The sequence below is a fragment of the Bufo bufo genome, chromosome 1, assembly GCF_905171765.1.
Source record: "Bufo bufo chromosome 1, aBufBuf1.1, whole genome shotgun sequence".
NCBI classification, from domain to species: Eukaryota; Metazoa; Chordata; class Amphibia; order Anura; family Bufonidae; genus Bufo; species Bufo bufo.
In genome coordinates, this window is record NC_053389.1 from 819,373,270 (window position 1) to 819,400,336 (window position 27,067).

Consider the following 27,067-nt stretch of genomic DNA (forward strand, 5'->3'; position numbering starts at 1 on the left):
AGGTAAGGACAATCTGTCCTATGTGGAAGGCGTATTGTCTGCGTCCTCCTTATCCCCCCAGCCACGCACCAGTGATGGGCCCGAGCTGCGTTGGATGCCACCTTGCTGTGAACATGCTTCATCCCCATCCACCTCATCCTCCTCCTCCTCGCTGGCCAAATTTGTACCTGGCCTCTGCTGTCGCAAAAATCCTCTTTCTGAGCCACTTCTAAAAGACTGGCATGAAAGAGTTAGAGATGACCCTTCTTCCTCCTCCTCGTCCTGGTCCACATCCTCTTCCATCATCGCCCTAAGTGTTTTCTCAAGGAGACATAAAAGTGGTATTGTAACGCTGATAACGGCGTCATCGCCACTGGCCATGTTGGTGCAGTACTCGAAACAGAGCACACAGGTCTCGCATGGAGGCCCAGTCATTGGTGGTGAAGTGGTGCTGTTACGCAGTGCGACTGACCCGTGCGTGCTGCAGCTGAAACTCCACTATGGCCTGCTGCTGCTCGCACAGTCTGTCCAGCATGTGCAAGGTGGAGTTCCACCTGGTGGGCACGTCGCATATGAGGCGGTGAGCGGGAAGGCCGAAGTTACGCTGTAGAGCAGACAGCCGAGTGGCGGCAGGATGAGAACGCCGGAAGCGCGCACAGATGGCCCGCACTTTACGCAGCAGCTCAGACATGTCGGGGTAGTTGTGAATGAATATCTGCACCACCAAATTCAGCACATGCGCCAGGCAAGGGATGTGCGTCAAATCGGCTAGTCCCAGAGCTGCAACGAGATTTCGCCCATTATCGCACACCACCAGGCCGGGCTTGAGGCTCACTGGCAGCAACCACTCGTCGGTCTGTTGTTCTATACCCGCCACAACTCCTGCGCGGTGTGGAGCCTGTCCCCCAAACACATTAGTTTCAGAACGGCCTGCCGACGTTTACCCCTGGCTGTGCTGAAGTTAGTGGTGAAGGTCTGACCGGATGAGGAGGTGGTAGAAGAGGAGGAGGAAGCCAAGTAGGAAAATGAGGCAACAGGAGGCAAAGAATGATGCCCTGCGATCCTTGGCGGCGGAAGGACGTGCGCCAAACAGCTCTCCGCCTGGGGCCCAGCCGCCACTATATTTACCCAGTGTGCAGTTAGGGAGATATAGCGTCCCTGGCCGTGCTTACTGGTCTACGTATCTGTGGTTAGGTGGACCTTGCCACAGATAGCGTTGCGCAGTGCACACTTGGTTTTATCCGATACTTGGTTGTGCAGAGAGGGCACGGCTCTCCTGGAGAAGTAGTGGCGGCTCAGAATGACGCACTGTGGGACAGCAAGCGACATGAGCTGTTTGAAGCTGTCCGTCTCCACCAGCCTGAATGACAGCATTTCAAAGGCCAGCAGTTTAGAAATGCTGGCATTCAGGGCCAGGGATCGAGGGTGGCTAGGTGGGAATTTACACTTTCTCTCAAAGGTTTGTGAGATGGAGAGCTGAACGCTTCCGTGTGACATGGTGTAGATGCTTGGTGACGGAGGTGGTGTTGTTGGTGGCACATCCTCTGTTTGCTGGGTGGCAGGTGCCAACGTTCCTCTAGAGGCGGAGGAGGAGGCCGAGGCAGCAGCAGAAGAGGGAGCAGGATGGGCCTGACCCCTTTCTTGGTTTTGAAGGTGCTTACTCCACTGCAGCCCGTGTCCCGCATGTAAATGCCTGGTCATGCAGGTTGTGCTAAGGTTCAGAACGTTAATGCCTCGCTTCAGGCTCTGATGGCACAGCGTGCAAACCACCCTGGTCTTGTCGTCAGCACATTTTGTAAAGAAGTGCCATGCCAGGGAACTCCTTGAAGCAGGCGAACTGTTTTGGCGACGGCTGCTCTGCTTTTGCACCCTGCTCCTGCTTTTGCTACGCTGTTGGCTCGGTCTCACCACTGCCTCTTCCTCCGAACTCTGAAAGTCAGTGGCACGACCTTCATTCCATGTGGGGTCTAGGACCTAATCGTCCCTTGCAACGTCTTCCACCCAGTCTTCCTTTCTGACCTCCTTTTCGGTCTGCACACTGCAGAAAGACGCTGCAGTTGGCACCTGTGTTTCGTCATCATCAGAGACGTGCTGAGGTGGTATTCCCATGTCCTCATCAGGAAACATAAGTGGTTGTGCATCAGTGCATTCTATGTCTTCCACCCCTGGGGAAGGGCTAGGTGGATGCCCTTGGGAAAAACTGCCAGCAGAGTCTTCAAACAGCATAAGAGACTGCTGCATGACTTGAGGCTCAAACAGGTTCCCCGATATGCATGGGGGTGATGTGACAGACTGATGGGCTTGGTTTTCATGCGCCATCTGTGCGCTTTCTGCAGAAGACTGGGTGGGAGATAATGTGAATGTGCTGGATCCACTGTCGGACACCCAATTGACTAGCGCTTGTACTTGCTCAGGCCTTACCATCCTTAGAACGGCATTAGGCCCGACCAAATATTGCTGTAGATTCTGGCAGCTACTGGGACCTGAGGTAGTAGGTTCAGTAGGACGTGTAGCTGTGGCAGAACGGCCACGTCCTCTCCTTGCACCAGAGGCTCCACCAACCACACCACCATGACCATGACCGCGTCCCTTATTAGATGTTTGCCTTATAGTTAGCGTTTACAAAGCAAAGTTAGGCTACTTTCACACTAGCGTTCGGAGCGGATCCGTCTGCATTCTAACTTAGAAAAATTTCTAAGTGTGAAAGTATCCTGAACGGATCCGTCCAGACTTTACATTGAAAGTCAATGGGGGCGGATCCGTTTGAAGATTGAGCCATATAGTGTCATCTTCAAACGGATCCGTCCCCATTGACTTACATTGTAAGTCTGGACAGATCTGCTTGCCTCCGCACAGCCAGACGGACACCCGAACGCTGCAAGCAGCGTTCAGGTGTCCGCTCGCTGAGCGGAGCGGAGGCTGAACGCTGGCAGACTGATGCATTCTCAGCGGATCCGCCTCCACTGAGAATGCATTAGGGCTGGACAGATGCGTTCGGTGCCGCTCGTGAGCCCCTTCAAATGGAGCTCACAAGCGGACACCTGAACGCAGGTGTGAAAGTAGCCTAAAAAGTGGTTAAGTCTGTTAAAAATAATTAACCGCCAATAAAAACCCTGATGTAGGGTATTGCACTTAATTATTTTTTTTTGAACTCTTTATGACAGCGGTATTTGTGGCCTAAATGTGACACTCACTTATGCATGTCTTATCCCAGATGTGCAGTATATTAGAGGTTTTTTTTACCCCAGTAACCAAAAAGGCGTATTTCTGGCATAAATGTGACACTCACTTATGCTTGTCTTATCCCAGATGTGCAGTATATTAGACTTTTTTTTCACCCCAGTAAGCAAAAATATGTATTTCTGGCCTAAATGTGACAGTTACTTATGCACGTGTAATCCCAGATGTGCAGTATAATAGAGGGTTTTTTCACCACAGTATGCCAAAGCCGTATTTCTGGCCTAAATGTGACAATGACTTATGCTTGTCTAATCCCAGATGTGCAGTATATCAGAGGTTTTTTTCACCCCAGTAACCAAAAAGCCGTATTTTTGGCCTAAATGTGGCAGTCACTTATGCACGTGTTATCCCAGATGTGCAATATATTAGAGGGTTTTTTCACCACAGTATGCCAAAGCCGTATTTATGGCCTAAATGTGACAGTCATTTATGCTTGTCTAATCCCAGATGTGCAGTATATTAGAGGGTTTTTTCACCCCAGTAACCAAAAAGCCGTATTTCTGTCCTAAATTTGACAGTCACTTATGCACATGTAATCCCAGATGTGCACTATATTTAACAGATGTAATTTTTTTAACCCCAGTAAGCAAAAAGCTGTATTTCTGGACTTGCAGACTTGCAGATATCCTGTGCTGGTGCACTATCGTTGCATAAAATGGCTGCCGATTATGTATTGATATTGACTAACTGAAGGAAAAAAAGTTCGTTTTCAGCAGTAGTTGGCTCAGGGCAGGCTTAAAACAATTGTGCACTGCGCCCACAAAACACATTTGCTGTAGATCGCTGAGTAAAGAAGCAGTTCTTCATAAGATTTCTCCCTGATCTCTCCCTCACAGCAGCTGCAGCCTCTCCCTACACTAATCCGAGCAGAGTGACGGGCGGCGCTACGTGACTCCAGCTTAAATAGAGGCAGGGTCACATGCTGCAGTTGGCCAATCACAGCCATGAGGTAAGTACTGCCCAAACTGTAATGGCAGTTGCCATGTTGGCTACTGGCATTACACTGATTGGCTGGCCGGAACATGTTATCGGGTGCTATATAGCACCCAATGACGCATGTTCGGCTATTTGCGCTTAGAAAGGGACAGAGATTGTAGGGAGTGTGATCGCAGTCTATTTAGTAGAAAAACGTTTCTAAGACCCAAAAGTCCTTTTAAAGGACTATTGTGTGTGGTGGCAGGCTGGCAGCAATATAATATAGCCGTCAATTTTTGTTTTCCACCATTTTCAATATTTTTTCTATAGAGGGTGTCTGCAGTGACTTGTGAAATCTGTCCAATAGCTTCTGTGTGTCAGGGCCAGAGATAGGAAAAATATAAGTGAAATCTATTTTCCTTTTTCCATACATTTATGTACTTTTTCCATATACTGTGCTTGCTGTGAACATCTTGTGTGTCAAGCGTGCATATAACATTTAATATGAAGAAGGCGAGCAGTAAGGGATGGGGAAGTGGCCGTGATGCTGATGGTTCACGCAGAGGCTGTAGCCCTAGGCACGCTGAAATGGTGCCTGCTGCCAGAGCACAAGAAAAACAATCATCCACGATACCTATCTTTTTGTCCCAGTTTGTAGGGAGTCGCAGAACAAAACTCTTGAAGTCAGACCAGTGCGACCAGGTGGTCGGTTGGATTGCAGCAGATAATGCTTCCAGTCGGTTAAGCACCACCTTATCTTCCACCAAGTCCAGTCTCAGTAGCCAAGAGTCTGGTCAACAGAATCCTCTCCCTGATCCTCCTTCCTCCCACATTGTAGAGTCCTGCCAAATAAGTGATCCCACACTCTGAAATTCCGAGGAGCTCTTTTCATCGCCATTACTTGATTTGGCCCTCTCGCCAAGCACCCTTGAAGAGGGACATGAAATCTTGTGCTATGATTCCCCACCTCTTGAGCATCCACAGTCACAAGAACATGATGGTGGGGAACGGCAATTAGTGTTTAATGAGGTGGATGATGATGAGACACAGTTGCCAATGAGTCAACCGCAATTACTGTCTCAAGAGGTTGATGAAGAGGATGAAACACAGTTGTCAATCACTGAGGTTATAGTTAGGTCAAAAAATCAAGAGAATGATCAGAGTGAGGAAGTGGAAGAGGAGGTGGTGGACGATGAGATCACTGACCTAACCTGGGAAGGTGAAAAGCCGAGCGAGGACAGCAGTACAGAGGTGAAAGGATCTGCAGCACCGAAACAGGCTGGAAGAGGCAGTGGGGTGGCAAAATGGAGAAGACGGGCCACAGCAAACAGGCCTGCAACTGTTCCACGTATGGCGCTTTTTTGAGGAAAGTGCGGATGACAAAATTGTAATTTGCAACCTGTGCCACACCAAAATGAGCCGAGGCATGAACACTAGCAACCTTACCACCACCGCCACATGGAATCCAAGCACAGTAATAAGTGAAACGAATGCCTGGGTCCACAATCTGTGTCTGCGGGTCACACCACTGCCTCCTCTTCCCCTATGGTATGTGCTGGCCAATTGCCTGTTGAAGGCATAGGCGAGGATGCCTCCTGCCCTGCACCTGGACCTTCGCAAGCACCATCAGCGACCACATGCACTTCCCTGTCCCAGCGCAGAATCCAAATGTCATTACGCCAGGCATTTGAACGCAAGCGCAAATACCCAGCCACCCACCCACAGGCCATAGCACTAAATATGCACCTTTCAAAATTACTGGCCCTTGAAATGTTGCCATTTAGGCTTGTGGACACTGAGGCCTTCAGCAGCCTGATGTCAGCAGCCGTCCCGCGGTACTCTGTTCCCATCCGCCACTATTTTTCTATGTTTGCGGTGCCCGCCTTACACCAACATGTGTCGCGAAACGTCACATGTGCCCTGACCAACCTAGTTACTGGGAAGATCCACTTAACCACGGACACATGGACAAGTGCATTTGGCCAGGGACACTACATTTCCATGACGGAACACTGGGTGAACATTGGAGGCCTGCAGTGAGTCATACCCTGGGATGGCACAGGTGCTACCGACGCCGTGGATTGCGAGCCCTAATTCCATCAGGGTTTCCGCCAGCACCTACATTAGTGGCTCCAACCCCCACTTCTCCTCCTCCACCTCCTCCTCCATTTCCACCTCCGAATTATCCGCGTGCAGCACCAGTCAGCCAGTCAGACTTGCTTTCCAATAGATCCGCGTTAATGGAAAGTGTACTAATTCCAATAACAGGGCCACTTAGGAGTCCTGTATTGTTATTTATCGTCACTACTTCCCCGAGTCGGGAGTGGGTAATTGCTGCGTGCCTGCTGCCTTCCTTGGATGCTTGTGCTTTAATAACTTGACCCACCCTCTCTGGGTGTTTCACAATTAGGAAAAAAAGGGGCAAAGCAACAACAGCCAATCAGATTTCAGCCATTGACCTCCCTTGGATGTGGTAGCCCTTTCTCAAGCTCCCTCTCCGGCATCGAACCCTGATTCCCCGTTACACGTGATCACCATGGTAGGCGCAGAAAAGAACATCGAAAGTTGATAGGGCAGACATCCAAATGGATCGTCGCCGTCACGGGGACGTGCAATCACCCAGAGGTTATCTAGAGTCACCAATGCGGCACCCCTAAGGTTTTAGATGGACAGATCAGCAGGGCCTTGCTCCAAATGTTTTTGAGGGTCACCAGTAACCATCAATCATAATTTTTCAAGGGTGTGTATGATGTCCTCCTTTATGTGTAAAAAAAGGTGTTTTGGAGTGCCGGTTCCTTGTAATTTTTGGAAGCCCTTTCACTCAATGTCTTTATGAGTGTAGGAATCCCACTACCTGAACTATTGTACCACAATGTGAATGAGGCCCTCCATTATGTGATATACAGGTTGTACCGGAGTACCACTTTTTTAAAAATTTTTATGTGTATTATTGTCAGTCTGTAAAAGTGGCGTACTACTCATTCAACATGGTTCTCAGCAGCGACCTGGAAGTCCAAGATGCATCAAGACATCCTCCCCATGCTTTTCCCCGAACCATTTTGGTGGTTTTATCATAAATTTCTGACCTTTTCATATGAACCAGGCAGCATCCCCTCTTCAGAGCAGGGGGAGCCTGGTTTAATGCTCAGTTTCTCCCATTGACTTCCATTATACTCGGGTGCTCGGTAGAGCACCTAAGCATCCCGATGTGTTCGGCCAGAGCACCCGAGCACCTGAGCACTATGGTGCTCGATCATCACTATTTCCCATAGCCCCCAGTAGTAATAATTCTCCTTATAATGTGCCAGTGCTAAAAATACCCCTTTTAATGCCCCCAGTTGAGCTAATGTCCCCATAGTGCCCCCAGTATAAAATACCCCTATATAGTGCCCCCAGTAAATGCCCCATAGTGCTCATCTCCCCCTTCTTCCTAGTGCCCCCATAATGTATCAGTATAAAATGCCCCATATATAGTGCCCCAGTAGATGCCCTCAGTGTCCCCCATAATTTTCAAGTATAAAATACCACTTCTTAGTGCCCCCCATAGATGAGCCCATAGTACTCCTCTCTCTCCCCTTCCCCATAGTACCCACCATAATGTGCCCCAGTATAAAATACCCCTATACAGAGCCCCCCATATAAAATACCCCTTCTTTGTGGCCTCAGTATAAGCCCCCATAGTGTTCCTCTCCCCCCTTTCCCCATATAAAATACCCCTTCTTTGTGGCCTCAGTAGATGCCCCCATAGTGCCCCAAAGAATGTGCCAGTATGAAGTGCCCCCATAGATGCCCCTATAGTGCCACCCAATAATGTGTCAGTAAAAAGTGCCACCAATAATGTGCCAGTAAGAAATGCCCCATAGATGCCCCTACAGTGCCCCCCAATAATGTGCCATTAAGATGTGCCCCCATAGATGTCCCCCAATAATGTGCCAGTAACAAGTACTCCCTTAGATGCCCCCCAATAATGTACCAGTAACAAGTGCCCCCATAGATCCCCTCCGATCATGTGCCAGTAACAGATGCCCCCATAGATGCCCCCCAATCATGTGCCAGTGACAAGTGCCCCCATAGATGCCCCCCAATCATGTGCCAGTAGCAGGTGCCCCCATAGATGCCCCGCAATCATGTGCCACTAACAGGTGCCCCCATAGATGCCCCCCAATCATGTGCCAGTAGTAGTACCATATAAAAAAAATAAACACTTAAGTGTTCACTTTCTATGTCTGGTGTTAGGGAGTTTGTTCTGTGTACACTTCTCCTTTAAGTGACACTTACCTTGTCTGGTGATGAAAGGGTTAACTCCTTTCCTGGTGTGTGGGTGTGGCTGCTTGGGCTATTTAGCTCCTGCTGGAAGCCAGAAGTCTTAGGGGTACTCCTGCCATGCTTTATGATGGAGTCATCCTCCTGGTCTGATGCCATCTATCCAGTGAGGGCCACCCTTGTGGTCATAAAAGTTATGCATGATGTTAAGTTTATGTTGTTATCCTTTCTATGTTTATTGCAGCTATGGGTGTCCTGGTTACCTGTGTGTTTAATGTGTGTGTGCTGTCTGTGTCCTTAGTGTTTGTGTGGACAGCAGTACTGGTGCATGGGTTCCAGTCAGCGAGGCTGTGGCAGGTAGGTTTGGAACTGGTGTGGTTCACCTGCCATATCCATATGTCTGTATATGTTTCCCCTTCCTTGCAGCTTGGCTAGTGAGACTTCTGTTCGTCCGTGTCTTGGAGGAACAGGTCGTATTACCCTGCTCCTAGCACAGGGTTTTCCTGAGGGATAGTAGGGATGGGGAAGTGGCCGTGATGCTGATGGTTCACGCAGAGGAACCCTAGGTTCCAGAGTATGAGCCCTCCTACCATCTGGGTTGGCTCATACAGTTAGGAGTCAGGGTCAGTATTAGGGACGCAATAGGAGGGGACCTTCTCCCTGATCCTGTGATCCTGGCCTAGCAGCTACCCTATTCCATAACATCGCACGGATGAGGGTTTCCCCCACTCTCATCCGTGACACTGGGCCGGGGGCAGCTGCCTCTTTTGCCCCGCGTTAAAGACGGCCCTGTGGGTATCAATACTATAGGACTTGCCCACTCACTTTTTGACTCCTCAATGACGTCTAGCTGCAACATTAGCTGCAACTCCTCCTATAAGGCTTTTCGCCAAGCCTCGGGTAACTGGTATGGTTTTAATCTGACTTTTGCCTGAGGCTCAGTGACAATGTCATGCTAGATTATGGAAGTGCGTCCATGGAGGTCCGAGAACACATCCGTGTTCCGACTAACAAACTCCCTGGGCTCCTGAGTCTGTTTAGAGGAGAGTCTGTCAGCAATTTTTATTGTGGAAGCCGCCTCTCTTGCATCAGTCAGAGGGGCCGGTACCTCTTCTCCTAGAAAACCCGGCCGCGGGCTGTCTTCTGTACAGGTTTCCCTATCTTGAGTAAATTCACATGGTAAACCTGCTCCGGATTTCGCCGCCCTGGCTGGTGTAACTTGTAGTTTACATCTATAATTTTCTAGAGTACCTCGTAGGCCCCTGCCACCTAGCCAGGAACTTACTGTCCACGGTCGGCACCAGAACCAAAACCCCATCACCCAGGTTAAAGATCCGGACCCGAGCCTGCCGATTATATACCTGACTCTGGGCTCACTGAGCTGCCTCCATATGGTCCCAAACAAGAGGCAACACTGTCTCTATCTGATCTTGCATCTGGGTAACGTACTCAATGACACTTTTATGTGGATTGGGTGGTTGTTCTCACGCCTCTTCGGCCACGTCCAAGAGACCACGAGGGTGTCTGCCATATAGCAGTTCGAAGGGCGAGAACCCAGTAGAGGCCTGGGATACCTCTCGCACTGCAAACATGATATAGGGCAGAAGGAGATGCCAGTCCTTCCCATCTTTAGCCACCACCCTTTGCAACATATTTTTTAATGTTTGGTTAAACCTTTCTACCAGACCGTCCATTTGCAGATGGTAAACGGACGTCCGTAGCTGTTTTATGTGCAGCAACATACAGAGTTCCCTCATCACCTTGGACATAAAAGGGGTCCCTTGGTCGGTCAGAACCTCTTTAGGTAGTCCTACACAGGAAAACATCTCCATTAACTCCTTAGCTATGAGTTTGGCCGAGGTATGTTGCAGTGGCACTGACTCCAGGTACCGAGTGGGGTAGTCTAGAATGACTAAGATGTGTTGATGCCCTCTGGCGGACTTCGGTACTGGGCATATGAGGTCCATAGCTATTCAGTCAAATGGTACTTTGATAATCGGGAGAGGTACTAGGGGACTACGGAAATGTGGCTAGGGGATAGTTATCTGGCAGGTCGGGCAAGACTTACAAAACTCTTCCACAGTTTTCTGCAGCCCCAGGTGACCCCCGAGAACGTGTTGGTGGGCTAGATCTCACACAGGCTTGTGATAAGCCTTGGGGACCACCAACTGCTCAATAGGCTCACCCCATAGTTGGTTTACCCGATACAACATATCCTGATGAACCACAAAATGGGGAAACACTGACTCTGCACCAGGTTGTTGTGGTTCACCATCTACTATTAACACATTTTACCAGGCGCCGGGATAGGGTTGGGTCCCGACGTTGGGCGGTACCAGAATTATCCCCGGAGACATTGAGGTCTGCCAATTCAAGACCCGGTCACAAGTCTTCCATGTCTCCCACCATCACATTTAGCTGGGTTGTCTCCCCCTCTTCCACTGAAGTGGCGGTCACCCCTACCACTGGCCCTTCGGTCTCAGATTTCCAGGATTCTGGTCTCCCCCCTGAGCCGGGCCACTCTGCTAGGGTTACCCCTGTCTCATAGGTATCAGTCACTCTCATAGCAGGCACAGTGCCAGGAAGCCAGGGAAGTCTCTCCTTATTATGAGTTCATAATGCAGATTTGTGGCGACAGCCACCTCGTGGGTCCATCTACCGGCCACCGTAGTTAGAGACACCAGCGCGGTGGGGTAGTCTTTTAAGTCTCCGTGGATGCACATCACCCTGACTTTCTGGCCAGTATACTCAGTGGACCGCACCAGGGTAACCCTTACTAGGGTCACCAGACTCCTTGAATCCAGCAGAGCCTCGACCAGAGTGTCTCCCTCTTCCACCTGGCACAAGTGATCTAGAGACTCTGGGGTACCTGTTGCGCATAGCCTCCCGGCATATACAGACTGACGGTAGCCATAGTTAGTGTCCATGGGTTCAACCCGATGAGGACAGTCAGCCCTTACATGGCCAGGTTCCTGACACAGCCAGCAGACTATCGGAGCCAGTTCTGCCATGGGTACATCCCGGGCGGGTTTTATCAGCTCAAATCTCCGGGCCTGGGGTGGAGATTTCCGGAGTTTGCCGGCCCCCCTCCCGACAGAACCCTCTTTTAGATTCCTGGTTGCTTCATAGCGTTCCACCGGGTCACCATCTCAAGGGCATTGTCAGGAGACACCTGACCAATACAGTGCTGGATAGGGTATGGCAAAGCCCTCCAGAACATATCGACTAACAGACGATCCAGCATAGCAGTGGGACTCAGCACGTCAGGTTGTAGCCATTTTTGCAAGAGGTGAAGTAAGTTATAATACTGGGGTCTTGCAGGCTCAGCCAGGTTGAACCCCCACTGATGCACCCGCTGTGCCCGGACCAACACATTCACCCCCAGTCTTGCTAGAATCTCAGCCTTGACTTTCTGTAGTTGGCCGCTTCATAGTCCGGCAAGTCGAAATACACCCGCTGGGAATCGGATGCCAGGAACGGAGCGACAACCTCAGCCCACTGGTCACAGGGTAGCTTTTCCCTGATGGCCACTTCCTCGTACATCGCCAGGTAGGTTTCGATGTCGTCTGCAGGGGTCATCTTAAGAATCGCGACACGGGCTGCTTTCCGGGCATCGTGGATGCTCGGGGTTGTTCCTGCTGTCTGCAAAACCATCACGTGTTGTAGCAGCAACTGGTTAGTCTCCTGCTCCTGCTTATTAGCCTCGCGTTGCTGCGGGTTTGTCTCTCGCTGCAGAAGATTAGCCACCATGAGGGCCTTCACAACAGCCTCCATTTTGTTGTGGGGCACTGGTTGTAATACAGCTAGTTTAATGTACGACATACAACTGTGCCTGAAAAATGCAGAAACCAAAAATATCGGCGTTTACGCCAGCCTCACTGCTCTTGCCCGCATCCTCCACCAATTGTGGGGAGTCGCTCTGGTAGACAGGATTAGCAGACGCAGTATAGTGGCAACAACAAGTTATTTGGATCAAACAGTTCAGTGTTTTATTCACACTTTAGGCAAGTGACAAAACAAGCAGTCATAATCAAAAAGTCACCTTCTGGTGTTGGTGGTAATTCACACCATGCAGCAATTCTGCCTCAAAGAGTCCTTGACCATAGCAGCACCAACCTGTTTTCATGCCAAACAGGTAGCAAGCCTTCATCCAGACACAAGGCTCCCAGATCCCAACACAGAGACCTGGCTTCTGAGCCCAGCTGCCTATTAAAGGACAGCCAGGTGCTGCCAAAACCCGGACTGGCACTTAAAATCCGGTACAGTATTTGACCTCACCTGGCTGTAAATCAGCCCAGCAGCACATGCTGGGAGGAAAATATCTGTTTTCCTAGACCAAACCTCTCACTGTGTGGAGTTAGAGCCTTGCGCGGTCTCTGCCATTTCACTGTGAGTTGAGCATTGGGAGAGATGTGTCAAGCGCTAGGGATAGTGTTCAAGAAAGTCTGTAATTGTAGAATATTGGATAGGGAGAGTGCAGGGACAGTGTAGCTAGATTGCAGGGGGGATTTTAAGACATTGTAAACATAGAAAGAGCATATAGAGACTGCAGGGACAGTGCAGGGACTGTAATCTGAAGCTGATGAGTTCCATAGGAGACAGCACAATTTGCATCAATCCCTGTGTATGGCACAGAGCTATCTAACTGAACAGTGTCCACCTTGTTTAATAGATAAGAAATTCTATTAGGCCTTGATTTTCGAACTGGGGTGAATAACATGTATATTTCTACTGTTATTGGGTCTCCACTACTTTATTGGCACTGCTTCCACGTCCTTCTTTGGTTCTATTGAACAGTCATTGGGACACAGCTCCTGCAGGGGCACACAATGTTTTTTTTCCCCTTTACTAAAGGCTGCTGTATGCTTTTCTTTTGGTTTAGCTAGGGATTAGCGAGAGGTTTGGTGGCCCTCACAATGATGTGTACGTCCATATACTGCATGAGACTTCCCTGTCATACTGACACACATTACATGTTTCACTACCACAGTGATGTACACCGAGAAACACTCTCCCTGCAGGCCAGCATATTTTAGATTTAACGCACTTTGTCATGAATTAATTTGGAACCAAGCGATTTTTTGCGAAAAATTCTGCAAAGCATCCGAATAAAATTTTAAAATAAAAAATTTACTCTTATCTAATCACAATCATCAATAGTCTATTTTTCTGCAGTGATTTCTGTCTCAGGAAATCTAATTAAAGGGATCTCTTACACATTCCAAATATTGTTACGAAGCAGATGTGGATCTGTTTAATCTTCTGAACAGATTTGACTTTAGGCTACCCCAAGGACATCGTCTAAGGGCCCTCTTTGTTGTCACCCTTTAACTCCTGTACAGGGATCTGGACTCCACTGTAGAGGAACCACCAGGAAGCTACCTTTTGATGTAATCTCTATTCAGTAGACTGCTGATTCACAGAAATGAAGAGACACCTGTGAGGCAGGGGGGTTTCCAGGTCAATACATTCAGGGTCTCAAAAGGTTGGGACACAGACTATTCAATTGTTTTGCTCCCCTCAGGATGGCAATACTGTTGAATTACTGAGGTGAGAAACTGGAGCCAATGCCTCCCTGGCTTTCTGCTTACTCTCATAGGCCTCATGGCCTATGTGAAAGTAGAAGGCACAGACAGTTGCAATGTGATGACATCATCATGACCATCTGCACTGACTCTTAGGCGGCGTGGTCCCGCAAAGGAGCACTAAGGAGTCATTACATCTACAGGGAAACTATGTGGGGGGATTAAAACTATATGGGGGCCACAATGTACTGGAGGCACTACATGGCTGCACACTAATACTGGGGGCACTACAGTGGACATTATACCTACTGGGGACACAACAATGGGGTATTATACTTATTGGTGGAACTACAGGGGGTGTTATACCTATTGGTGGCACTACAGGGGGTACTATGCTTACTGAGGGTACTACAGGGAGTATTAATTGCTTGGGTCACTATAAGGGAATTATAACTACTGGGGTACTACAAGGAGCCATAATAATTATTGGGAGCAATATAGGGGGCATTATATCTACTGTGGGTACCAGAGGGGGAATTATAATTACCTGAAGCATTATAGAGGTTATTTTAACTACTGGGGCTTCTACAGGGGGACATTATAATTATTGGTCACATTATAGGGGGCATAATATCTACTGGGTGTACAAAAGGGGCCATTATAACTACAAGGGAAAATATATGTGGCATGATAACTACTGGTTCCTCTATGAAGGGGCCTTATTGCTACTGGGGGCACTTTGGGGAGCATCATTACTAATGGGGGTACTAGGGACATTATTACTTCCGTTGAGGCATTATTATTGGGCACAATATGGAGGACCCTACTACTAATAGGGGCAGGGCCGGTTCTAGGTGAAAGGGGCCCTGGGGCGGAAAAACAATAAGGCCCCCCCCCCCCCCACATGACACTTGCTGACTTTAACGTCCCGTATTGTAAACAAATGCAAGTGGCAAAGCAACATTTCTCCAGTCCAACTGACTCCACACATAACCAGGGCGGGCTAGTACACTGGCACGGGTGAGATGGTGCCTGGGATGGATCCGATCCAGTTTAATCAACCAACCTACCAGACTGGGATGGATCCCAAACCAGTTTAATCAACCAACCAGTTACTGGTAGGTTGGTTGATTAAACTGGATCGGATCCATCCCAGGCACCATCTCACCCATCCCAGTGCCAGTATACTAGCCCGCCCTGGTTCTGTTTGGACAGTTGGACTGGAGAAATGTGCATTTGGGGGGGGGGGGCTGGACAGTTACTGGTAGTGCCTCCTTAAGTTCAATCCAAGTTCTCTGCTCTGGGCGGGGGGTGAACGTACGTCAGCCAGACGCTAGACGTGCCTGCCTGTGCCGTGCATTCCGCTGCTCCAGTCTCGAATCTCTTAAAGAGACAAGCAGCGGCAGCGCAGCGCAGCGCAGGCACAGTCAGCGGCCGCTGGCGCCCGGCGGGGGGACCCTCCACTTGACTCCAGCCCAGTTAGTTTTAATTACATTACTGCGGCGCGGCGCCGGCCCGTCTCTCCAGACACAGGCACACAATAGAATTATTCAATTAAAGATAATATAGTAGTTGCGGAAGGGCCGGCGCTGGGGGCCCCTAAGGAGTCGGGGGCCCGGGGGCAATTGCCCCCCTTGCCTCTATGGTAGCGCCGGCCCTGAATAGGGGCACTCTCAAGGAGCATTATCACTGTAGGGGGCACAATTACTAATGAAGGCACTCTGGGAGAGAATTATTACTATTAGAGGAACTTTTGGGAGCACTTTGGGGACTATCTATATGGCACTGGTATTTCTACAGTGTAGTATTTGGTGGCATTGAGGAGCACAGAGGATACAGTATTGGTGGTAGCAGCAGGATAACACTGTTAGGGCAACAGGAGGAGGAGGATGATAAAAAGGTGTGGAATATGAGATGTCTGTGTGACAAACTCGGTAGCGAATAGACATGAAAGATGTTGTCATGTGTAGTCTATGAGAATGGACAAGATAAGGAAAGAGAATGTCTTCTTCAGAAGAGATATAATTGGATAAGAGGTATATGGTGCTGTATTCTCCTGTCCAAATCTGCTTTTAGCACTGGAGATGGGAGGTTGGGCTTAGGCCCCACATCTTTTGAGACCCTAGCGACACCCCTGCTGTGTGGAGCACCAAGGAATCAAGCAAAGACTGTAGTCAAGAACAGGCTGAGGTCTGGGCAGGCAGAGATTGTGCTATCCAAAGTCAGGGCAGGAAGCTCACGGTCAGTACGGATTTCAGTCAGAGGTGAGGTCAGGCAGTGAAGGTTTAAATCCAGAGTAAGACAGAACTTATTACACAGGAGAGTAAACAAGACAAGTAGTGCACCTTTTCAAGAACTTAGAGTACTAGAACCTATTGCTCAGGCACCTTCCTACAGGGGAAGGTGCCTTAAATACCCTAAGGTGGCCAGTCATTGGCTGGAGAGAGTGTGTGTGCCCTACAGACTGTGGGAGGAGAGACAGAGTTGACAGAATGAAGATGGGTGGAGAAGAAGGTTATAGCCAGAGTGGAATGGCAGAGCAGCATTACAGTAATTCACGCTGGGGACAGGCAGGAGGACTCTGTTGGGCCTGCTGCACCACTGGCAAGACAGAACAGAGGACAGGGTGAGAACTCAGGCAGGCTTATGCATAGTAGTGGTCACAGACCATATATACAACAAATATGTCTCAGTTCATTGCATCTAAATTTAGTCCATAATTAAATTTAGTAAATGAGAAATTATGGAATTCTTATAAAATCAACATGTTGAGAAGTACCAAAACTTTTGCATAAGACAGTTTGTATATATCTTCCATGAATGAGGTTATACTTTGTAAATTATATCAATGTATTCAGTCAAAGAAAATCATTTTATTCTGTTTCTTCTGCAGATCCGGAGATAATTTCGGATGGCCACCTTGATTTCCTTATTTCTTAAACCATATATAATAGGATTAAATAATGGAGTGACCATTGAGTACATGAGGGATACCATTTTGTTGGCATTCAAAGATTGCCCTGTACGGGGTACTACATATATTGCAAAAAGCGCTCCATAATAGGTACATACTACAGCCAGGTGAGAACTACATGTAGAAAATGTCTTCTGCCTCCCTGTGACGGAGGTGATCTTCATGATGGTTACAAAGATATAAACATATGTGACCACAATAAATACAAAGGGAATAATGGTTAGGAGACCAGAGAGTGAAAGCACCTCATATTTCACAATGGAAACATCTGAACAGGATAGCTCCAGAAGAGGTCCAAGGTCACAAAAGAAGTGGTCAATGACATTGGGACCACAAAACCACAATGTCTGTATCAATAATACTGGAATCAGGGTTATTATAAAGCCCAGAGACCAGCAAGATACAACTATATATAGACAGAGTTTTGGGCTCATGATGGACGAGTAATGCAATGGGCTGCAAATAGCAAGATAACGGTCGTAGGACATTGCTGTCAGCAGAAGACACTCGGTAGTTGCAGAAAGACCATAGAAAAAGAACTGAGTTATACAACCCTTAAGGGGCACTAGGCCACCATTGAATAGTATAATATGCACCAAGAAAGGCACAATGTTGGAAATGAGCAACATATCTGAGAAGGAGAGTTGACCAAGATAAAAGAACATTGGAGATCGGAGATGATGACTGGTGGAAACCAACAAAATAATCATGATATTGCCAGTTATTGTAGCCAAGTACATGACTAGGCATATAAAGATGATGAAGAACCTAACATCTTCAAGGTTTTGAAAGCCAATGAGAAATATTTCAGTTATCATTGTCTGGTTCATTGTAGAAGATGAATGCAATGATGGACAATATGCTTACTATTATGTTGTATTTTATGGAGACTTACAAATCAATGTCAAGACGATGATAGAATGAAAATATCCAGCTACTGAAGCTGAATGAGATTACCTCTAATACTGGTTGGATCGACAATGTTGGAGTAAATTCTCTGGGAAGATAAAACATGAAAATGCATTAAAAATTCATAAATATCAGTAGAACAGGTATTAGATAAGTGTTTTGGTTATGGAACCTCTGTATTCAGTTTAATGGTCTGCAGACCCAACCAGGTTCAGATTATTGGGAGGGCTCAATGGGCACATACTTAGGGTTTTCAACCACCCTCAAGGTGCAAACAGCCTCATTGTGTATACTATGTGTATGGGAATATTTTAATGGACACTATGTGACTGGGACTATTATTTTTGGGAGCAGCATGTCAAAGAATTTGCATAGTAAGTTGACGATATGACACTAAAATTATTCATCGGTGGGAGAAGATTTCAAGTCACTATATATGTGGGTTAGGTATTCATTATATACCTCTAGGACCCTCAAAATAGAGTTTATCTGATGGCTATATGGCAATCAAATTAAGCTTAGAATAGGTACTGCACATGTCTGAGGCCCTTTCTTTTTGTAACATGCTTTATTTACCTTCTGTAGCTCCTTCAATGTCTGTTCCTACCAAATGCCGCCTTCTAGGTGCTGTTAGTAGACATGTTGGTCAGTGCGTGCACAGAGAATATTGGTGGAGAATCAGGAAGCTCAGTCAGCAGACCAGTTAGGTTGCTGGTAAACCAGATTGCCTGGTCTTCTATTTTGATTTGCTCTGTACAATCTCTGGTGCCAGTTATTGGGTTCTGCAACCTGGTGTGATTTCACACAGTGTTGTGTTTGACTACTTTGCATTTGACTACTCTCTGATTTGCATTAGTATTGACATTGGACTGTCTGGCTACCCATTTGCCTGTCACTTTTTGAATCTGCTTTACCTCTGAGTCTGGTTACACTTTCTATCAGGGGGTACTATATCTCCTTGCAGAGAGTCCCTTAATCGGTGTGATTTTAGGCCATACATGCTCCTCTGGAATGCTTGCACGAAGGAATGCAAATGAGCTTTTAACAAGCTCTGCCCCTGATGCCACCAGATGTAAGGCAGCTATCCAGTGTTAGGCCTTGAGACATGACATGGATAATAAATAAGCCAGCACTACCCACCTCCCTATCCAAGTTATCCCAGTAATCTCTTCTCTGCACTGATGCGGGACAATCACCCTCAAACAGCTGTCTGCAGATGAAATGCTGGCTTATTTAGTATCCAAGTCATGTTTCGAAGCCTATTTAAAGGGTCGAACATTGACTTATAGGATAGCCACCCTATATCTGGTGGCATCAGAGGCAGAGCTTGCCAAGAGCTCATTTGCATGCCTTCATCAGTTGGTGAGTACTCCACATACACAACCTATGGACTCACCACAACATAGTCCAGATCCCTGTATGGGGATTAAAGGGTGGTCCATTTGATTCACCTAACAAGAGAGGCCAATAAAACTCTGAATACAGAAGCTCTTGTTTAAAACAGGCAAACTAAATTGTGAAGTGTACATCTCCCCCAGATTTCAGAGATCCATCCCTGTCCTTTATTAGACTGCAGCTGAAACTTGCACTGGAAATGACAGTGTGACCACCAAGCAGCACTGATATGAGCTACTAGCCAGGAGCATAGGAAATACTACAACTAGACACTGCATTGGTTGACAGATGTAGAGTATTGTATCATGGATGCCAGGGTCTCATTTCTTCTCTGCTTGGTGTTTACGATTTCATGACCAGAGCAGAATTCAGCTGTGGCCTATAAGAAAACAGTAAAAAATCTCCAGAATGAACAGAATTCAGGTAAGGCTACGTTCACACCTCCAGTAAATGTATCCAGTAGACTGTTCCAGCAGAGAACTGCGGGAGTTCACTGGATCTGGCATTGCCGGATACTGCTGTTCACTACTGGACTCTTGAGACTATAATGGAATCTGGCCACTTTCCAGCTTGAGTGTAGGTTTCGAACAGTCAAAAAATGTTGCGTTTTTTTTTTTCCAGCTGAAGCTCAGCAACTGGATCCTATTCTAGTTTATGGGGTATGTTGGTAAATGGCAGTATCTGGAATTTCCTCATCTGGTGAACTCCTGAGATGTGAACGTGGTCAAAGTAAAACTTTTTGAGAAATGTTACAGCGCACACCTTTAACCTACGATATATGCAAATATACAGAATTTTAACTTGAATCAAGTGCCGATACAGCAAAACAGATAAAATACCCAAGACCTTCATTCATACAACATTCTCCTGTATGGCTCCTACATTTGAATTTTAAAACATTAAGCTAATTATTTATACAGTAATTCACAAATGTATTATTATTATTATTATTATTATTATTACTAGACATTAATCCCATTATAATAACGGGCGCTAGAACATTAGTAGGAACAGTCTATATTAATTTGTACTGGCACTGACTGGTGGATGAGACTGCTGGCACTGACTGGTGGCTGTGGCTGGTTGCCGAGACTGTGGGCTGTGGCTGAGACTGCTGGCACTGTGACTGGTGGCTGTGAGGGGGCACTGACTGATGGCTAAGATGGCTGGCACTGACTGGTAGCTGAGACTGCTGGCTCTGTGACTGGTTGCTGTGGCTAGTGGCACTGACTGGTACTAAGACTGCTGGAACTGTGACTAGTGGCACTGACTAATGGCTGAGACAGTTGTCATTGACTGATGGCTGAGACGGCTGGCACTGACTGCTGTTTGAGACTGCTTACACTGTGACTGGTGGCTGGTGGCACTGACTGATGACTGAGACGGCTGGCACTGATTGGTGGTGCTGAGACTGCTCGCAGTGACTGATGGCTGAGACGGCTGGCACTGACTGCTGTCTGAGACTGCTTACACTGTGACTGGTGGCTGGTGGCACTGACTGATGACTGAGATGGCTGGCACTGATTAGTGGTGCTGAGACTGCTCGCAGTGACAGGTGGCTGAGACTGCTGGCAGTGGCTGCGGTCTGTGGGACTGTGCGGCTGTGTGAGGCATGAACAGTAATGGCGGCGCTCTGACGAGAGCTCACCATAACCTGCGAGCAGCGAGTGTGATGATTGGTCGGTGTGCCGTGCGCGCTGGTGTGGGCGGCGCAGTTGCGTGTGGGGCGATGGTGATTGGGCGGCGCGCTGGTGTGAGCAGTGCGGGCGTTGTGTGGAGCGCCGTGTGTTGACTGGACAGCGCACTGCGCATGCGCGGTTCAATTATCGGCACACACGCACGGACATGCAGCCCTGAGCACGCACACAGGGCTTTTATTATACTAGATTACATCTGTGTGTGTATACATCTTCCTCTCACCTGTGCCCTGTGCCCGCTCCCCTGACCTCCCAGCTACTCCACAGTAACCTTCTCTCATTAGCTTTGTGTTTTCTACATCCCCTATAGTTCTGCTGGCGACCAATCACAGCTCTCCTTGCACTATCATACTGAATGCACATAAGCCGCCGTCTACGATTGGTGTATTGCGTGCCCTTCTGTGATTGGCCTTGTGCGGGCAGATGGGTGGAGCTAGATGCAGCAGGGAAGTGTATTTTGCAGGGCCAGTGTGTATCGCTCTCATTATGGCGAACCTACCACTGAACATGGCTGGGAAGTAGGTGCTCCACCGCCTGGTGAGGGCCACAGCTGCTGTACCGATTCATCCTTGGCAAATATTTGGACCCTTATTGTTCCCCCTGTGCTGCGGTTCTACATAGAACCCTATTGTATGCAGCCGTACACATAGAGCCCATTACACGGCGGTGTAATCACATACATGGAGCCCTATAGTCATCACAGCCATGTCCAGAAGACCCCACTGTGCCCATGAACCCGCGCACTGGTGTGGGTTCAGGTCCCCGCCCAGTATGACAAACGGCACACACACACGGACACAGCGCACTCATATAGCACTTTTATTATGTAGGATTATTATTAATATTATTATTAAAAATATTATTAGGGTTGAGTGAAGCGAGCTTTGGATCCCAGATCCCAAGTTGCTTCAGTCAAAACTTTATTTGAATGCTGTACGGAGTTCCATCTCCGTACAGCATTCATATGTACGGGCTCCAGCGAGGTGAAATTCGGTATCTTCGAAGTCTCCTAACTTGAAACCAACTTTAAAACTGGGATCCAAAGTTGGCTTTGGTGTCTACTGATACCTGGGTACCAAAGCCGAGTTCAGATCCCGGTTTTAAAATTGTTTTCAAGTTGAATATCGAATGCCGAAGTTATTCAACAAAGTCTCGTGCGAGTTCAGAGATAATGAATTTCATCTTGTCGGAGCCCATACATTCAAACAAAGTTTTGAACAAAGCGACTTTGGATTTATGATCCAAAATGCGCTTCTATCTACCCAAAGTATTATAATTATTATAATTATTATTATAATTATTATTATTATTATTATTATTATGTAGTAGTAGTAGTAGTAGTAGCAGTAATAGTAGAAGTACTAGTAGTATTGCTATTATTAGTATTAGTAGTAGTAGTAGTAATAGTAGTAGTATTTCAATATTATCATTAATTATTATTATTATTATTAGCAGTAATAGTAATAATAGAAGTACTAGTAGTATTGCTATTATTAGTATTAGTAGTAGTAGTAGTAGTAGTATTTCAATATTAGCATTAATTATTATTATTATTATTTGTATTATTAATTCATTCTTTATTATTTCCTATATATTACAAAATATTTCACACATCAATGTTGTCTGCAAACACTGTATATCTTGTTCAATAGGGGTCAACACAGTCAGTGGAGAAACCTTATGCAAGAATCTTTTTTCAGAGCCCCTTGTGCTTGAATAGCTCAGCAGAGGGTACTTACTTTTTGCAAAAATCCTCTAGTAATTGTGAGCCATGAAATCCATAAGTGCTTTACATATAATTTAATACACAGTACAAAGCTGCTTTGAAACCCCTTGGTGATCTCAGCAGAGGCCCGGGGCAAATGTCTGTGATAAGCCATAAGGCCAATCTCAGATATATAACTCCTTTGACCAAATCATCTGAGCTGTGAAGATACGGGAGCCGCGTGCCTTCCCCAGCTGAGATGGAGGAAGATGTTTTCACTGGTACGTCACTGGTGGCAGCACTGTATTGGAATACAGTGAATGGTCTATCACAGAATACAATTAGGAATCTAATGATTGGTGGTTATAGTCACCTGGGGTGACTTAAAAAAAAAGAAAAAAAAAAGTTTTAAAAAATATATATAAAAGTTCAAATCAACCCCCTTTCTCCAAAATTGAACTAAAAATACACAATAAAAAAAAAACAGTCATCACTGTGTCTGAAAATACCCATACTATTAAAATGTAACAATGTTTATCTCATACAGTGAATGACATAACAGGGAAAAAAGGCCAATTTATCATTTTTTGGTCAATTCACCTCTCCCAAAATGTTTAATTAAAAGTAATCAAAATGTCAACCACAAGCCAAAATGGTATCGCTGAAAAGTACAGATTGCCCCACAAAAATGAGCCCTGACATACAGCTCCATAGACTTAAATATAAAAAAGTTATAGGGGTTGGAATATGGCACTAAAAAGAATAAACTAAGTATTTTTGTGTTTGGTATCGTTGTAATCATACTGACCTGGAGAATGAAGGTAACAGGTCAATTTTTCAATAAAAAAACAAAAAAAGCAAACATAAAACTGTGGTGTAATTGTGTAATTTTTTCCAGTTTCACCCCATTTGGATTTTTTCCAGCTCCTCATTATATCATATGCAATATTGAATGCTGCCATTAGAAAGCAGAACTTGTCCTGAAAAAACATCTCCTATGGCTATGGGAATGGAAAAATAAAAAAGTTATAGCTCTGGGAAGGTGGGGAATGAAAAACAAAAATGAAAACATGGAAAATCACAGGATCCTCTAGGGATTAAGGTGACAGCAGACACCCTTACCTTCTGTGCCCCTGTCCAATTGCACAGGTTGCCCATATTGTATGTCCACCCCACTTTTTACCAAAAAAGAAAGACGTCTGGTCCTCCCTATTACGGTGTCCAGCTGCTCAGAATCTCTCCACTTTCAGATGCTTTTCTTCTCCCCATTTTACAGATGAGGCACCGAAAATTCTGGTTCTAAAGAAATGTGGTATATCAGAGTGTTGTATTTATAAAAAAGGGGGAAACAACACCTACATTATGGTCCTCTGAAAGCAGCTTAAGACATGAAGGGATGTTATCCCTGACAGAGCTGAAGGGATGTTGTGAGAGAAAGGGCTTCATCTTGTAGCCGGTAGTGTAATATCTCACACCAGCATTTGATTGAGTTGAGTTTTTCTAGTTTAAGATCTCATAATAACTTACACTCTGTTGCTGTGGTATCTTTGTAGGGGTGTAGGAATCTGTAGATAGGTTGTGTAGATAGTTTTTATGGCTCTCTCTATATCTGCCCATTGTAGTGTCTGCTCAGAAGCTCTGTAATCTTTGCACACAAATGTTAGACACGAGTTAGAGGACCACTTTCAAAAAGAGTACAGTGCCCCATAGTATAGATTCAACAACCAGACCTCCCTTAGTTTAGAAGAACCAAAGTTAAAGCACCACAGAAGTCTAGCCTTGGAAACTGTTGACAGACTGCAAGTTCTCATGGCTCACAAAGGAGCAGAAGATTGGTGGGATCTTATAGGACACGGATCAGAACCCTCTCCTAGTTCATTCAAAGCAGATACAGATATGTAACTAAGGTACAGTGCTCCTGAGTGTAGGAAAACATCAAGTAGATAGTGACCCTTATAGGATCTCATGAAAACTGAGATGGAGCCTCCAGTTGAAATGCCTCCTATAGATGACACTGTGGTCAGGAATACCGATATTACTCCAGTCCACACATGTCAACTTAAAAGGGGTAAAAGTTAATCTTTACACTGAATGATGAGATTTTAAGATTATTGAAAAATGCACAAAATAAGAACAAACCTTGATCAGCAATAGTAGACATAAGTAGTAGAAACCAGATAAATGCCTAAACTTGTCACATAATGATAGTAGAATTTCCGAATTTCACTTCGCATCACTGCTTTTCAGCCAGCAGCTGCTTCCCTTGTGGAAAATGTTGAATCTTGGGAGCTTATTTTATGTTCTGTAATGAATTCCATGCGGATTTGTTCTGAGTATTCCCTAGAAATATGTTCATTAAGGGAAATAGCAAACAGTAAAAAAAATAGCCCACAGTGCCGATTAGAAAATGAGATGAAATAAATGACTTTTAGGTAATTATATAGTCATGTAAAAAATAAAGAAAGAAATATATATACTAGGGCACATATACTGTGCCAGAACTCTGTGCCGGCACCATTTTAAGTTTGCACCAAATTTGTGATGTTTGCACCAAATTTGGATTGCTGTTAAATCTGTGATGTTGCTTTAAGAAAGGGGCAGCACAATGCACAAAATGCCAATGGAGCTGGTATATATATTTATCCAAAACATGAAACAAAAACTTGTCTTAAAAACCCTGTGTCTGGCATGTTGGAAATGATAGAACATTGTGGAGCATGCACTTCATATATTTGGTGCAAATCAGATACAATGCTGGCGCGGTGAGATATACCTCCCCTACTGTATATGGACGTATGAATATTTGACCTTTATTCGTAACAGCTCTCCTCTATTGCCCTTCAAGTGCAACCTGTATAGTCTTGAAACATGTCTTGGGTTATCAGTCAGACCAGGGCCCCCATTTGTAGACAACGCTTTCACAGTTACTGCTTCTTGTCACTAGAGTAGGGGGTTCAAGCTGACTGAGAAGCATGCCAGGTCTACTGACTTCATAATTCCCATGTTCTCTTTTCGAAGATTCCGCTGTTAGGAAGCATTTATTACATATTCAAAAATGGCAGATTTGTTGCTGAAACTCATGAGACTGGAAATCAGTCTGCACCATGTGAATAAACCCTAACAGAAGATGTAGGATGGGCGTCTCTTATTAGGGATCACATTCAGCCGATTAGTTGCAGTTCTCATTCTGTGTTTCAAGAAGTAGAACAGTGGCCACCAAAACTTTCTATCCCAAGAGATCCCAAACCAGCTAGAGAGGAACCTAACCTGTCATTTGGCAAAATATTTGTCCTATCGTCAACTACAATTTGGCTAATGAACTGGTTGTGATTGCTTGAGGACCGAATGATTTATGGGTATTCATCTAGGGCCCTATTCAGTGTCCTTGACTGGCATCCTGTGCCTGCCACTACCCTGCTCCTTCTTGAGGACATGGATGCTGCAATACTCACTCAGCTGTCCCTCCATTAACCTGTCACTACCCTGCTCTTCCTTCCACTGGCTGGTGATAGTCCCATCTGACAGCATTTAGGGTCTTCTGCAGGATGTGGCCTGTGCTCCTCTGTTAGACTTCCTGGTCTGTCCTTTAGAGTGTGCACTTACACTAAGCATTCTAATGGGCCTGTGCCTGCACGTTCAAATTCTTCCCCAGCCTATGGCTTGCTGTCTCTGGGTATATAAGGCACCATCCATAGTGGGAGGTTGTCTGAGTTTTACATTCCTAGTTCTGTAGTTAAACAGTGAAGATGTCTTATTCTGTCTTTCTCTCCATGTCCTAAACTTCTGCCTCTTTACCGACTCTGATACTCTGCTGGCTGCCTGAAGTTTCAGTCAGGCAGCCCTGACTCAAGCCTATTTTCTGACTTTGAGTCTAGCCTGATCCTTTTATGCTCTGTACCAGTGTCTCTAACCCTCGGGGGTCAGCTGCCAACTACACTAGGGGGACTATTTCAAGAGGTAACAGCCTGATGGTTTCTTGCACCAAAGTCCACATTCTGGTACAGTGGTTATGTTGATCCCAGAACCAAACTAGTTAACTAGTAAACGCAACCAGTCATTGTTAGGAGGTGCAAGGTAGTAAGAAGTAAGTAAGAAGAAGAGTAGTTAGAGGAAGTGAGAGGAGTGAGTCAGTAAAGTGCAGAAGTTGAGAGCAGTGCAGTCAGGTCAACATAAGTTTAGTGTGAAAACAAGGAAATCTAACTCCAGAGTCAGACACAACAGTCAGACACTTTAGCCAGACTGCAAAGTCAGACAAAAAAAGCCGGCTAACCGAAGGTAGGGCTGGACCTGCTCAACCCAGAAAACAAGTAAGCTAAAAAGTAGCTACCCCTCTAAGTTGTGCACAGACCAAGGATAGGCCTCAAGAGAGGAATAACAGAAACCCAGTGTGTTGAGAGAGTATAAGGAGAGAATGGTGGAGACAAGAGTGTTACCTCAGCCCATGGACTCTATAAGCAACCAATGT

The 27,067-nt window shown here is 46.2% G+C and overlaps 1 protein-coding gene across 1 annotated transcript; it reads right to left on the bottom strand.

Moving 5' to 3' along the window:
- Positions 1 to 16,790: 16,790 nt before the first annotated feature.
- On the bottom strand, positions 16,791 to 17,717 carry LOC120989273 (olfactory receptor 5V1-like). The gene has a single exon (XM_040417269.1). It carries the CDS (start codon positions 17,712 to 17,714, stop codon positions 16,791 to 16,793), a length of 924 nt encoding a protein of 307 aa, XP_040273203.1. The 5' UTR covers positions 17,715 to 17,717.
- Between the last annotated feature and the right edge of the window lie 9,350 nt (positions 17,718 to 27,067).